Source organism: Miniopterus natalensis, chromosome 4 (assembly GCF_054644295.1).
Source record: "Miniopterus natalensis isolate mMinNat1 chromosome 4, mMinNat1.hap1, whole genome shotgun sequence".
NCBI classification, from domain to species: Eukaryota; Metazoa; Chordata; class Mammalia; order Chiroptera; family Miniopteridae; genus Miniopterus; species Miniopterus natalensis.
Genome location: NC_142084.1, coordinates 79,385,499 through 79,399,930, shown reverse-complemented (window position 1 = coordinate 79,399,930; position 14,432 = coordinate 79,385,499). Strand labels below are relative to the sequence as shown.

At 44.3% G+C, this 14,432-nt stretch overlaps 1 protein-coding gene across 1 annotated transcript in view; it reads right to left on the bottom strand.

The window, feature by feature from the left end:
- AFAP1L1 (actin filament associated protein 1 like 1) overlaps window positions 1–14,432 on the bottom strand; it is a 33,050-nt gene that overhangs the window by 748 nt on the left and 17,870 nt on the right. The window contains exons 10-18 of the mRNA XM_016210629.2: window positions 13,612–13,705; window positions 13,215–13,373; window positions 11,876–12,087; window positions 11,117–11,262; window positions 10,390–10,462; window positions 8,214–8,325; window positions 5,271–5,435; window positions 3,645–3,823; window positions 1,570–1,698 (exon numbers count right to left, since the gene is read on the bottom strand). Of these exons, the coding sequence (XP_016066115.2) occupies window positions 1,570–1,698; window positions 3,645–3,823; window positions 5,271–5,435; window positions 8,214–8,325; window positions 10,390–10,462; window positions 11,117–11,262; window positions 11,876–12,087; window positions 13,215–13,373; window positions 13,612–13,705 (1,269 nt within the window). The remainder of the gene's footprint in view (window positions 1–1,569; window positions 1,699–3,644; window positions 3,824–5,270; window positions 5,436–8,213; window positions 8,326–10,389; window positions 10,463–11,116; window positions 11,263–11,875; window positions 12,088–13,214; window positions 13,374–13,611; window positions 13,706–14,432) is intronic.

Genomic DNA, 14,432 nt, shown 5'->3' with positions numbered 1-14,432 from the left:
AGTTCTGAAAGGGATATTGAAGTCATGGCCAACAGTGGATGATTGTTTACCCATGAACAGCGCGTGGGGTTTCTAGCCAGCCCTTGAGGTGATGGTGTGAACCAGTGTTGAACGTTGTGGTTCGAAAATTCTTGGTGAGGGGAATCTCCAATCCTAACCTGCTCCTCTCCCAGTCTTTGCCACCTAAACCACAGTTGCTCAGGTCAGTAACCTAGGAGTCATCCTTGATTCCTTTCTTTTGCCACCCTCCACATTCTCATCAGCAAATCCTTTGGCTCTACCTCCAAAGCCAGCCACTTCATATTACCTCCACTAAATCTTATCTATTTCTAACTGGTCTCTCTTATCCCCTCATCCATTTTCAATATAGTAGCCAGAATGGTCTTTTAAAAATGTAATTCACATCCAAAAATTCCTTGCTCAACACTTGCCAATGACTTTCCATTATGTTAGAACAAAATCCGAAGTTCTTCCAATAGTCTACAAGGACCGAGGATCATGTTTGTACAAAAACATTTAGTGGGCCAGATTTGTATGACCTATCAGCTAAGAATGGTTTTCACATTTTAAATGTTAAGAAAAATCATCTTTTCATGATGTGAAATTTATATGATGTCCCTATCTCAGTGTCCATAAATAAGGTTTTATTGGAGCACAGCTATGTTTATCATTTGTTTACATGTATCTACAGCTGCTTTCCTGCTACAGTAGCAGTTAAGAGGTTGTGAAAGAGCCCATGTGGTCCACAAAGACTCAAATATTTACTGTCTGGTCCTTTATAAAAAATATTTGCTGATGTCTGGTCTAGGTGATCTGGCTTCTGAATGGTTACTTCTTTGATGCTCAGTATTTGTTTTTCAAGACCACATTTTCTTATCTGCAATTCTGACATCCAGAAAGCTCTGAGACCAAAATTTTTCTCAAGTGCTTTGGCACAAACTTATATGGTGGCAAAACCTGACCTGAACTAATGTAAAGCTACTTATAATCTTTTTATTCCATGTGGTGTGATTATTCATGTGTCTTGCTATAGAATTATCAACATGTTTGCTTACAGGGTACCTCTTGAGAACTTGTTGGGGTTTTTCACCTTATAAAGTATATGCAGCATATTACCTTTCTAAAATCCAAAAAGTTCTAAAGAGAGGTGACTCCAAGAATTTTAGAGATGGGACTGTGCACCAATATCATGGAATGAACCCTGGACTTGGAATTGGAGGAGATGGGTTTGGAAGGCAGCTCTCACAATAGTGTCCTGCATAACCTTGGGTGAGTCCCTTTACTCCCTGATCTTCAGGTTTCTTACCTAGGAAATGGCCTTTCCTGTCTCAAAACACAGTGTAAGCTCAGAAACCAGAGCTTGTTAGAACTGTGTGTTAAGAAAGAAATAGGTTTTGAATGAGATTTGAGGGTCTCCTCCTCTGAGCAAAGTTAATGAATTTTATTGCATTGATATATTGGCAGTTCTTTGTCTTTCTCACTAGCCAAGTTTTTTTGGTTCTTGGTGAGTTTCCATAGAAAGGAGGCTGCCAGATCTCTGAATTTTGATCAGTTGAACTATTGCTGTACCTTGGCTTTTTGCAGCACTCTTCCTTGGTTGGAGGTTACGATGGATGGGCTCCTCTTCCTCATCTCAGAAACACAGTTGACAGGGAGAGGTTGCTCTGGTGCATTGTTTTGGGGTTTATTTGTAGTTTCCTGTTGATGACAACAAATAATTACATAGGTGAAGTCTAGTGCTGGCTACCTACTCCCAGCCTGCCTCCAAAGAATGCACATAGACGGCACTATGCAAACATATTAGCATCAAACAAGGCGAGGGAAGACACTTGAGGGTCTTGGAATAAAGCTGATGGCAGCTAAACTTACTGACCCTCACTATATACTAGGCATTGTGTGGGTTAGCTTATTTAGCCTTTTCAAGCCTTTGAAGTAGGGACTATATTCATCTTATTTTACAGATAAGAAAAATGGGAAGGTCACATGACTGGTGAGTGGGAGAGCTGGGATTCTTACCCCACTCTCCTTCCTATCCCATATTCCTCCTCATTTTCTACACTTCACTCACTCCTGAAAATTTCCAGATGATCGCTTAGTACCTTATTGGATATAGTTCCTTAAATGGGACATATTAACAGCTTAGCCTGCAGGGAATTTAGAGAAGACTTTTCTTTATCTCCAAAGGCCATGGAAAGGGTCAAAAGTGGAGGGAAAGTCGTCTAGAACGTGGGCATCAGAGCATCAGGTGGGAGGAAGCAGCTGGGATGAACGAACCACTTCCAGCTTGTCCACTAGCCCTCTGTGACTCTGTGACTCTTGTTTGGTCCCTGGCCCTTAAGCTCTTCATTTTCAAAAGAAGTTGGAAATGTTCATGGAGAGGACATGTAGTGTGGAAGACACAGCCCTAACTTTCCAGTCATAGGCTGAGGTCTGACCAGGCAGCTGTTACCTTGGCCAATAATAAGAGTTCTCAGTGACAATGCACACATATCAGACAAATGGTTTCACTTCTCTGAGTCTTAATTTCCTTGTCTTAAAAGCAAGTAGAACATTTATTTGTTTGAAACATTTATTACACTCCTACTATTTTTCAGACTATGTAAAAGGCTAGGGCTATAATGATAAAAAACATATAGTCCAATTCTTAATAAAAATACCATGTAGTTGAAGAGAGAGACAAATAAGGATAGGAATATATATACACACAAATTGTGGTTAACTGCTGTGAGGAAGAATAACATGGGGTGGGACTGTGGGGTACCTTCGACCAGCAGTTCCCAGATTGGGGCAATTTTGCCTTCCCAGGGACATTAGGCAATTTTGGGGGACATTTTTGGTTGCCATAACTGGGGACCTGGAGCTACTGGCATCTAGTGGGTAGAGGCTAGCGATGCTGCTAAACATCCTACAATGTACACTACAGTCCCCTATGAAAAAAAGAATTATCATTCCTAAATGTTGATAATGCTCTGATACAAACATGTTGAGATACTCTGATATAAACATAGGCCCTCTCCCTGAGGAAGTCTCATTCACAGTGTGAGTATCGACCTTGCAGGGTTGCTGGGAAAGAGACAACGGATGGAAAGCCCTGAGGACATGGCCTGGTACACTGGGGATCCTAGGAGAGGGCATGTGCAAGGTCGCTAATGTTAGCAGAGCTCTGGAGTTAGACATCCTGGGTTTGGGATCCTGTCTCCCACTTAGCTGAGTGACCCTGAACAGTCGTTCAGTATCTCTGAACCTCAGTTTCCTTGTCTGTCAAATGTGGTGAGTACACACAGTACTCATATAACTGCTGTGAAGACTATGTGGATAATACAGGTTAAGATGCTGTACTGGCATGTGGTAATTGATCAACACAGGTTTATTATTCTCATTCAAAATATGGTAGTTATTATTATCAGAAACCTCAAGGCCACTTCTGAGACTGCAGTCAGGTGATGGATCAGTGGAGAGAACACAGGCCAGAGAACTTGCTGCAAGAATCCCTTTCCTAGCTGTGCCACCAATGGCATATCCCTTGGGGCCTGTTTTGTCCTCTGTAAATGAGCATGACTCCTAGCCCTAAAGAATGATCATGATCTGTAGCATGTGAGGGCATTAAGGAGCTGCTACCCTGGTGCAGCAGGGAATGGACTCACTGTACTCTTGTTCTTGCTGCTCATGGAGAGTCCCAGGGCTGGCCCCCCTGCCAGAGACTGCTGTAAGCGCTCCTTCACAGCCACCAGCTTCAGCTCCAGGTCAATCCGGTGTTCCTCCTTTGCCCGACACTGAGCTTCCAGGGTGGCCATGGCCTCCTCCAGAACCTTTAATTTTGCTCCTGTGTCCAAAGACATTGATGAGAAACAGCTGAGCCTGACCTGAAGCATCAAGCAGTTTGGCAGGGCCTCAGGCCCTAGTCTGCCCCCCTGGAGGGCTTTTCCTATCCTTGGTCCCAGTTAAGAGATGGAGTTGGGCCTGGGGCTCCAGCTCCATGCTGGGTCGTGTGTTTTTACCTTCCCAATACCCATTTCCCCATCTTCTGGTTACAGAACCCTGATCCTCCACCTTTCTTCTCATACTTTGTAGTGAGGATGGGGCTGATCTCACTTCTAGTTCAATGGGTTGTTGGCACATAACCTAGCCCTGGCCCATAATCTTATCTCAATCACTAGTCACAGTGATTGGTTTGCGGATGGAAGTTGGTCAGGGTGAATCCTGAAGTGTTTGTGGGGGCCATTGGGAAAAGAGGTTCTCTCTTCTGGGGTGGCTGAAAGGCTTAGGTGAGGGCTGGAGCTGCACACCATTTTCTCAGCATGAGGGGCAGAGAATGAAACCAATGTAGAGGAAGGCCAAAGCAAGAGTTAGAGAAATATGCTTCCTGGTGACATCACTTAAGCTCCTGGACCTCACTACGCTCGAATGTTGTGTTTCAGTTGTGCTTTTCTTCTTTTCATTGCTATGCCAGTTTAACTCTGGTTTCTATTGTAAGCAAGAGTCATAGCCTAAGGCTTACAGTGACCAGGGTTCCTACTGGAATTTAGCTGCTTATTTCATTTACCCAACAAATCTATATTAGAACCTTCTTTGTGCCCAGAGCTATGTTGAGCCTTACTAGGTTTAAAACATAGTTCCACTGTTTGCCCTAAGGGAGGCTGCAGTGGAGGGTTGTCTAGTAGTGGTGGGTTCTTTTCATTCATTTGTTCACGCGGTAAATACTTAATGCGTGCTCACTATGTACCAGGCACTGTCCATCATTCCCAACACCTGGACCAATGTCTCACACAGTACTGAAAGTGTGCTAAATTGCAGTTATAGAAAGAATTAAAAGGAAACAGCAGAATAAGGGATTCAGAGGAGCCCAGAGCTGGTAGGGCCTGTGGAGGTCATAGCCCTGGATTTCAGAAGAAGATCCTGGCAAAGTGCCACTGTCCATAATTCACCTATCTGTGAATGAATGAGTTAATGTGATGTTCAAAATGATCTTTTATTCTTTTGATGGTAAGGCACACTCTGTTTTGCACATTTTAACATTTCTAAAATCAGATTGCATCTTACCACATTAAGTATACACATTTTTGTGAAGCTCTTTCATCCCTTTACCCCCAGAGCAGTTATTAAATAGATGGCACTTCCGTTAGTCAGGAGGGATGGTGATAGTGGTGAGGAGAAGGAGGAAGGGAAGGAGAAGCTCATCTGTCCTGGGCAAGAAAGCAGGTGATCTGTTCTGGGGGAAGTGTCAGGGCTGAGTCCTCTAAGAGCACTCGGGACCACACCCATGTAGGTACCTGGGTTGTTCCGAATGGCATCCTTTAGCTCTCTCTTTTCCTGCCGCAGTGCCATCAGCTCTGTCCGGATAGTCTCCTTCTCTTTCTCCAGCTTCTCTTTTTCTACCAGGTACCTCCGGGCATCCTCCTCAGCTCGGTTCTTACCGTACTTGTATTGATTGGCACCTGTGGAGACATGAAGCAGGAAAAGGCCCTCAGTTCTGACCTGTGATCAGGGTACTTGGGTGGTGTTAGCTTCTCTCTCAGCCTTAACTTTCCATCTACAAAATGGGAATATTTAATCTGTACCCCTAGATATATTTAGTGTGGCTGCTCTCAGGAAACAAGGAGCAAAAGGGAGGTAGTAGAGGGCAGGGGCGAGGAGCAAGGGCTTTGGAACCAGACAGACGAAGTCTTGTGTTCTCTTTTGCTCTTTACTGGTTGTGTGACATCAGGCAAAAGTGAATGGTGGTGTTTTTGTGCCTTCCCCCTCGGCCCTAGTTTCCTCATTTGTAAATGTGGATATTGATCAAATTTCCTCTTAGCATTGTGGTAGGTTTTAAATGAGATAATCCATGAAAAGTACTTAGTGTAGTATCTGGCAAATAGTAAGTGCTTAGTAAAGGTTCAATAATAATAATAGTAATAATAATAATAATGTAAAACAAATTTGGTAATGTATAACACACTTTGGTTTTAAAAGGGCATATTTTATAGTCAACTCTCAGGTATATACAAGACTAAGAGACTGGTAGATATAACTCAGGTCCATAGAGAATTAAGACATTGGGCTAAAGTCAGGCATTGCCCATTTTATTACTGGGATATGGGTAGAGGTAGAGAGGGATCTAGTAGTTTACTATGGGCTCTACACTATGATGATGGACAGAACAACAAATAATTATAGCAAAAATGTATTAAGCATTTACTAACTAGGCCATTTATATGCATTTCCATTTAATTTTCATAAAAACTTACTATTATTAGCTCTATTTTATTGTTGAGGAAATAGTCACAGGAAGGTAAGATCTTACTGCTAATAATGGCAGAGCCAAGGTTTGAACCCATGCTCACCTAACTCCAGGGTCCATGCCATGCACTACTAGTCTAGCTGGGGCAAGGCCATAGTCCAACCTCTCAGGGAAAGTTTTATTTATTTTGTTGCTACAGACAGCCACACACAGTCCTTTGTAAGTTGGTGAGGTGTGGAATGATTCCCATAATTTACTGATAATTGTCTGGGTCTTGTCTCTCCAGTTCTTGTAGAGACTGTAGTGGTTACCCAGTGACCCATGCAATCAGTTCCTGCCACAGATACCCTGCAATACAAGCCAGATCACAAAGCATGGAGGGCAGAGAAGGGGGCTCATACTTCCTCCAACTTCCCAGATATACAACGGCGTGTCAGGGGAGTTGGCTCCCAGATGTTTGAATTTTATAGACTGGTAAAAAAAAAAAGGGTAGACCAACAAAGGGTTGTTGACATATCAGGTAAGGCCCTTAAAAACCCCAACTACCAACTAATTATTCCCAATATTTTATAAAATAATATTTTAACATCCCCATAGTTGGAAGGACACAAATGCAGAATAAAATAGTCATTTGCGTGGAATGGATTTAGCTTTATGAAAAACTTCATGCACTGTGCATTCCATAAGGCCCTATATTTCCAGTGCCCTAGACAGTAGCATGTAAGGAATGTTACACAATAATCCTCTAATTGTTCAGAGGGAAAACTCAGACCCAGAGAGGGAAAAGGACTTCCCTAAAAATACATAGTAAAGTGACCAAGTGAGGAATGAAATACAGGTCTTTTGACCCCAGAAAGGGATTGGAGCTATAATAAAGAAGGGTATTTTAAAAAATAAATCTTCAAAAATCAAAGAGTAGAATTTGATTGTGTTCAGCTGCAGGGGAAGAAATGTAAAGCAACAAATAAAAGACTCTTGAAACATGCTATACTACTGGAAGTTGGCTTGTTCATACAGACAAATCACTTAAGAGCAGATTGCCATTGGAAATTGAATAGAACTCACCCTGGAGTTGTCTGGCATACTAAGTCATTACTGTGCAGTATGGCTGTAGGGCAATTAACTGAACCCTGATGGGGTGCTGTTAGAGCTCAGGCTGGGACACAGAGGTGAGCCATGCTTTTTTTGGTGGCAAGTCCCTCAAGGGCGTTTGGAGGAGTTCAGTTCTCTACTTATTACCCCGGATCAGAAATAATAATTGTCAGCTTCTGTAACACATACAGTTGAGGATGAACTTTATAAATATATACATATGCATGTATGTATGTATATTTGGCTTTATTTGATGTTAAATTTTTTTTAAAGATATATCTTTATTAATTTCACAGAGAGGGAGGGAGGGGGAGAGAGAGAGATAGAAACATCAATGATGAGAGTGTTGTCATTGATTGGCTGCCTCCTGCACGCCCCCAACTGGGGATCAAGCCTACAACCCGGGCATGTGCCCTGACCGGGAATCGAACCCTGATTGCCTGGATCCTAGGTCGATGCTTAACCACTGAGCCACGCCCGGCCGGGCAGATGCTCAACTTCTGAGCCACACCTGGCCGGGCTGATGTTAAATTTTTTAAAAATCAGTTGCTAATAGTAAAAAATAAGTAGATTTCATATAAAGTCTAGACTTATATGATTTATTTTCATATAAATCATATAAGTAGATTTCATTTAAAGGCTGGAGCTGAGTAGTGGCCAATTCTGAGCACTCCAGTTTCCTACATTCTCCCCCACCCCACTCTGTGTTTCTTCTCTGAGGCCATGTGCTAGCTGCCCTTCATCACTGTGATTGTGATGTGATTTTTCTTATGGTAGAGTATTTTCTTACACCTCTCTTCACTCATTTGTTTACCTGCCTGATCTCTGGAGGAATATGATTTTGAGACTCCTCCCACTCATGGACTGTTTCCCTCCCTCCTTCCCCCCACACAGAACTCACTGGAGGCATGGCGCTTGACTTTGACTTGCGGATCAACTCGATGGGACTTCTCGCTGCAGGAGGAGGCGTGGCGCTTCACCTGGGCCCCAGTGGGACGTCCAGGCTCCTCGTCCTGGGTGGGAGATGGAGGAAGAAGATGAAGTGCAGGTAGGCTCAGAGTCATCAACACGGGCGTATTCTGGTTCATGCTCTGTGGGTGAGTGCTGCTCTGAGATCTTGGCCTTACATTTTTAAACTTGTGCAGCACGCAACAGTTTCTAAACCATGTTTACTAGCAGTATATCATTAGATCCTCATACCACCCAGGGAAGGGGCAGCAGAAGATAACCCTAAATTGGAATATCTGCTGAGAGGAAAATGAAGAAGTCTGAAGAGATTGTGGGTGACCATGTTTGATTTATCATAGCTATTTTGTCCTCTCTCATTTTGAAGTATCCTTTAAGTTTTCTGAATTATTAAAAAAAAAGTCATGGATGAGATCACCTAATGGTAGAAGTTACATAATTAGACTGACTATACATTTGTGCATGAAGAGTATTAAGAACACTCAGAATTCTGTGAAAGCTCAGGAACAATGAATGGAATGTGATAATAAGGTAATATAATAATGATACTAGTTAACAACAGTACGATTTACTTTTCTGTATAAGACCTTCCTGTCCAGGCCCTATGCTAAGTTCTTCCCTTAAAATATTTCAGTTCTTGCAATAGTCCAATCAGATAGGTTTTATCATATCAGTTTGAAGCCCGGAAGTGAAGACCAGAGAAGTGAAGCCCAAGGTAACTAGGATTGAGCCCTGAGTCCAAAGTTTGCTACTAAGCTCTGCAACTGAGAAAGATCTCAGGCTGCATCCACTGGTTCATCTGTGTCTAAAGAAAGACCATGTAAAGGAAGTCCTAGAGGTGTGAGCTCAGAGTATCACCTAGCACTGCCCAAGGCAGGGGTCCTGACATGACTACTTTCCTTGGCAGCTTGATTCCCCCTCTCTCCCCTCGCTGTGAGGCCTGACCCACCCACCAGCATCTGATCAGAATGTAGTTTTCTGGCTGTCCTGTGGGAGGAAAAGGCATAGAAGGAGCAGTCTCGGTTGTGTGATGGCCACAGAAGCCTCACTGTAATTAATGAGCTGACATCCCCTTGATTTAGTGAGCAAGACAGGGAGCTGTCTTGGGAACTGAAGTCCAGACTGTGGATGCCACCAGGTGAACGCCTATAGGTGTGGCCACCAAGTTATTGCCTCCCCCTCCAGACACCACTGAGTCAACAGCTTTAGTTCAGAGAGTCTTCAATGGGTGGAGAGCCCAACACCTTGCTCAAACTGCAGTAGTGCCTTCCAGTGTCCAGAGCCCTTTCTCCTCTTGATCTGGAAGATTTTCACTGTATCACCCAGCCTCCTGTGCCAGGGATTCCTCATCCTGAGCCATGATCTGTGATAAGAAGGGTTGTCCCTCCCTTCCAGCTGTTGGTTAAATGAAAACAGTCTCTCTGAGGCAAAGGAAAAAAGGAGTACAGTCGTGCTGCATAGTGATGTTTCTGTTAAGGCATGTACAACAGTGGGCCCATAGATTATAATGGAGCTGAAAAATTCCTGTTGCCTAGTGACATCATAGCTGTCTTAACGTTGTAGTACATTGCTCATGTGTGGTGTAAATAAACCTTCTGTGCTGCCAGTCTTATAAAAGTATAGCACATACAATTATGTACAGTACATAATATTTGATAATAACAAATGACTGTGTTACTGGTTTATGTATTTACTATACTTTTAACTGTTATTTTAGGGTGCACTCTTTCCACTTATAAAAAGTGTGCTGTAAAACAGTATACCATGTTACACCAGCAGCCTCATGTATGTTGTGTTTGCTGTCTCTTGATTGCATTATTTTCTCATGTGCTTCATTTAGTTTCATGTTGTTTTGTACAGTGACATGCTGTACAGACTTGTAGCCTAGGAGCAGCAGGCTGTGCCGTGTAGTCTGGATATGTAATAGCCATACTATCTAGGCTTGTGTAAGTGCACTCTATGGTGTTTGCACAAGGTCAAAATTGCCTAACAACGCTTTTCTGAGAATGTATCTCTGACATTAAGCGGCGTGTGACTGTAGTGAGGGAAAAAGAGAGGGAGAGCTAAGAAGTGCCTTTGCCATATTGCTGGGTAGCCCCAAGGGATCGTACCTGCATCTTTTCATAAGGGACATCATCATAGACACGGGGCTCAGGCCACTGATCCTGGCAGGACCTTGCATATCTAGAAAATACAAGGTATGACGATAACACTCTGCAGCTAACAGTGCTTTCCTGTCCACTCTCTCATCTGATTCTGGCATCAGCTCCTAATAGATATTGGAAGGTTAGTAATCCAACCATTCCAGGCAGCACTGGGCCATTGCTGTGCTAAGGGCTTTGTAGGCGGGGACCCATGTATTCTCACAACCACCCAGGAAACAGGTAATGCATCACTTTCATTGTATAAGTGAGAAAACAGAGGATCTAAGCCAGCAAGCAAGCAGCCAAGCTGTTGATCTGTGACAGAATTGTGACTTGAAGCTAGCTCTTCTAGTCCCAAACTCTACATACCAGCCTTATGCTTGGTCCCCCCCAAAGAGGCTCAGGGGTGTGAGAACCTAAGGTTCCATGGCAGGAGAGCAGAGCCCATGTCACTATGAAAAAGGGCTTCACTTTGGTCATTCCATCCACAGCTTCCCCCAACCCTGGGTTAACTCCTTTAGTCAGCTCAGTCCTGTCTGCTGGAAGAGGAATGCACCCACTCTGACTTCCCAAGGGAGCAGAGTCCTCCTTAGCCTTCCCTCCCAGTGCCCAGGGCTGGACTCAGAGCTTCTGAGAGGAAGCTGAGACAGGAAAGGTCCTGGGCAGCTGTAGGCTGCAGGTTGCGGACTCTTACAGGAAGGAGTTGCGTCCCGCACTGACAATGCTGGTTAAGGTCTCCACATCCACATAGTCATAGTGCAGCGCCTCGGGGGTGACTTTGGAGCCCATCTCCACCAGCAGCAGCCCAAGCCAGCGACCCATGTCCTCTGAGCAGCTTGCCTGAGGGAGAGGAGGCATAAGCTGAGTTCACTTTGGCACTGTCAGACCTCTGGCTACCTGCTCACTTCAGCCAAACCGGTATTTATATAGTACCTGTTATGTATCCAGTACTTAGGGATCCAAGAGGAACAAGGTGGTTTATCTGAGGTAGACAAACCCTGGTGGGAAGGCCTTAGAGGGGATTTCAGAATCAGATCTGGATTAGATCAGACTAGATACCTTTCAGACTTGGGATTTTAAGATAAGGGAGCAAGAAGAAACCTTGGTTCTAGGGTAGCCAGATGTAGCAAATAAAAAGTAGAATGCTCTATTAAATTCAAATTTCAGATAAACAGCAAATAATTTTTTAGCCAAGATATGGCTCAAATATTGCATGGGATATACTTGTTTAAAAACATCTTGTTGTTTATCTGAAATTCAAATTTAACTGGGTGTTCTGTATCTTAACTGGCATTCAGCCTTACTTGATGACTTGGCAGCAGTTGGCTTACTTTCCCTTCTTCCTCACTCCCTGTATTGTCCTTAGCAAGGTACCTAAGACAAAAGTTAACTCCCAGGCCAGCACTCCGTTCAGCTCCCACCACCAAGAGCTAGCTGGATTCTCTCCTCTCACCTCCAAGATGGCAACCTCCTGCCGGTTGCGCAGGATCCTGAAGGCAAATGGGTGTCTGGGCCCAAAGCCTGGGACCACCTCACAGCCATGGAGGGCGATGGCATTCACATGGGTCCGAAGGTCTGTGCGGTCCTTGTGGAAATACAGAGTGTTGCACTTTAGGCGGCACCAGCGTTCCTTCCAGCTGTGGTTCACCAACACGTTTAGATAGCCTAGAATGGGAGAGCAGCAGTGTGACCTCCTCCTTGACAGCCCAGCCTTGAGGAAGCACAAGGTGGGGGATGCATGGGGTCTGTGCCCCAGGGACGAGTGCTTAGACAGCCCTTGTAGTCTGGTTAGAAGAAGGCTTTCCGGATCAGCTATCTCCTGGCCTGCAATCTCAGGCATCCTCTTCTCTTTCTGAGTTTCAGTTTGCTGTCTGAAATGGGGACTGATAATCACATTTGTACACCTCTGCATAGCCTTTGGAGCATGGCAAGCTTGATGAAAAGGGCAGGGACTGCTATATACAATGAATAAAAGACACAACTCTCTCTCTTGCCTTTCTTCTCCCTAAAATAGTGAAACTATTACTGAAGACAAAAAATAATGGATGATGCTGACACCTGGTGGCAGCATGTGGGAATAAAAATATGTAAACGATAAAGATTTATTAACTGAAGTACAGTCCCATGGCGGATGGGTTTAGAATTCCCTCTTAAATTTTAGATTTAAATTTATTTTTTTTACCATAACATGACCTGATCCACTGCTTATAAACTATTTCTATACAGCCATGTGCCTTTATAACATTCTTTCAATATTAGGGTTAGAATATTACTGTATATCTAAAATATATGATTTTCTATTGAATTCCAGCACACGGAACACTGCATTTAAATAAACAGGAAAATATGTCTTCCCTCTCAAACCACTTTTAACTCACATTGAATACATTTATAATGAAAATTATGTAAATATTTTTGTCCAAGAAATTTCCTTATAAGACTGAGTGGTAATTTACACACCTGGTATGTTTATGCTAGGAAATAAAATACTCTTCTCTCATCATAGTGGAGGAAACTGAGGCCTAGAGACAGGTAGTGATTGGAATTAAGGTCACAGGGAGCACAGAAATATGGGAGTCAGTTGGCTTTTCCTTTTGCTGAGTGTCAGGGCCTCATGGGAGAGAAGTTATGGAAAGACATGGATTGTCCATGGGGTGAGGTCAGCTATCCAGTTGGAGGATTCTCTCTTCTGTTCTGAGGGCAAGGTGGATGAGGCCGGAGGGCCTCCTGGCTTGGCCGCAGGTGCCTGCATCAACAGGGTCTGAATTCTCCTTTGCATGCCTAGTACCCACCACAGCATGGAACCTCCTCTTCAGTGGAGGACATCTGCAGGTCATCGGCCAGCGCCTTCCTCTTGGAGAAGCTGATGATGCGGGTGATCTTTCGGCCCGCAGCCCTGCTCATTGAGCCCTTCAGCTCTGCCAGGCTGCTCTTCTTCCCTTTGCCTGTTGCTGCAGAGATGGATCAGGGGAGGAGAGGGAGCCCCAAGTCCCAGGTCTACCTACCCCTGACCCTCCCAGAGGCCCTTTCAGCCTATACACAGGGCCTGGCCCACACCTCCAGATGTGGATGAGTCAGGTCACATCACCCAGGTCTCCAGAGTGGTTAGGACCTTCTCTACACTGCATGCCTGGGGCAAGGCCCCTCCCAGCTCTGGCATCCCCTGCCTGATCCCCCACAGGCTCCTACCATGTTCGCTGGCCTCTCGGCGACCAAGGGTGGAACAGTTGTCACCCATGCCCAGGCTGTCGGAGTCTGAGGTCTGCTTCTCTTGGGATAACCTCTGGGGAGGGACACAGACAGACCCACATCAGAGGTGTCCCTTGTTGGTTCAGTCTTCCACTGACTCCTGCACATGAGGATTAGCTAACAAATATTTGTCAGCAATCATACCACGTATGGGGTGGACAGTGATGACTTAGGATGGTTGTATCTCTGAGATACTCACAGTCTATTTGGAGAGCAAGGCAATTAATTATAACACATTGAGATAATTGTCCCAGCAGTTTGGGCCAGGTGACAAGGAGCTGGGAAGATATTTAAGTGGGAGACTAATGTAATGAAACCAGATTAGCAAGTTGTCTCCAGGGGCATCATGAGGGATAGACAAAGGGGAACAAGACTGGAAGCTGAAGAGCTGCTTAAGGGAGTGTCATCCTGGGCAAGATGAGACTGGACAGGAAGAACCAAGATTACAGTGAGGATGGAGAAAAAGAGAAGAATTGGCATTTAAAAAGTCATGACAGGTCAATTAAGTGCCTACTAGGTACAGTGGGAGGTGGTGCAGAGTAGTCAGACGGACCTTGGAAGAAGTTATGTCTCTAGTATCACCACTATTGGCTGTGGGAATGTGGGAAAACCCTTTCATCTCCCAAAGTCTCAGTTTTCTCACCTGAATTACACTCTTTTCAGTGGGCTGCTGTGAGGCACCAGGGAGCCCAAGTGAAATTGCGAAGTCAACGGATTATTATTTCTAACACCTGCATGGTGTGTACCATCTCACTTAAGAA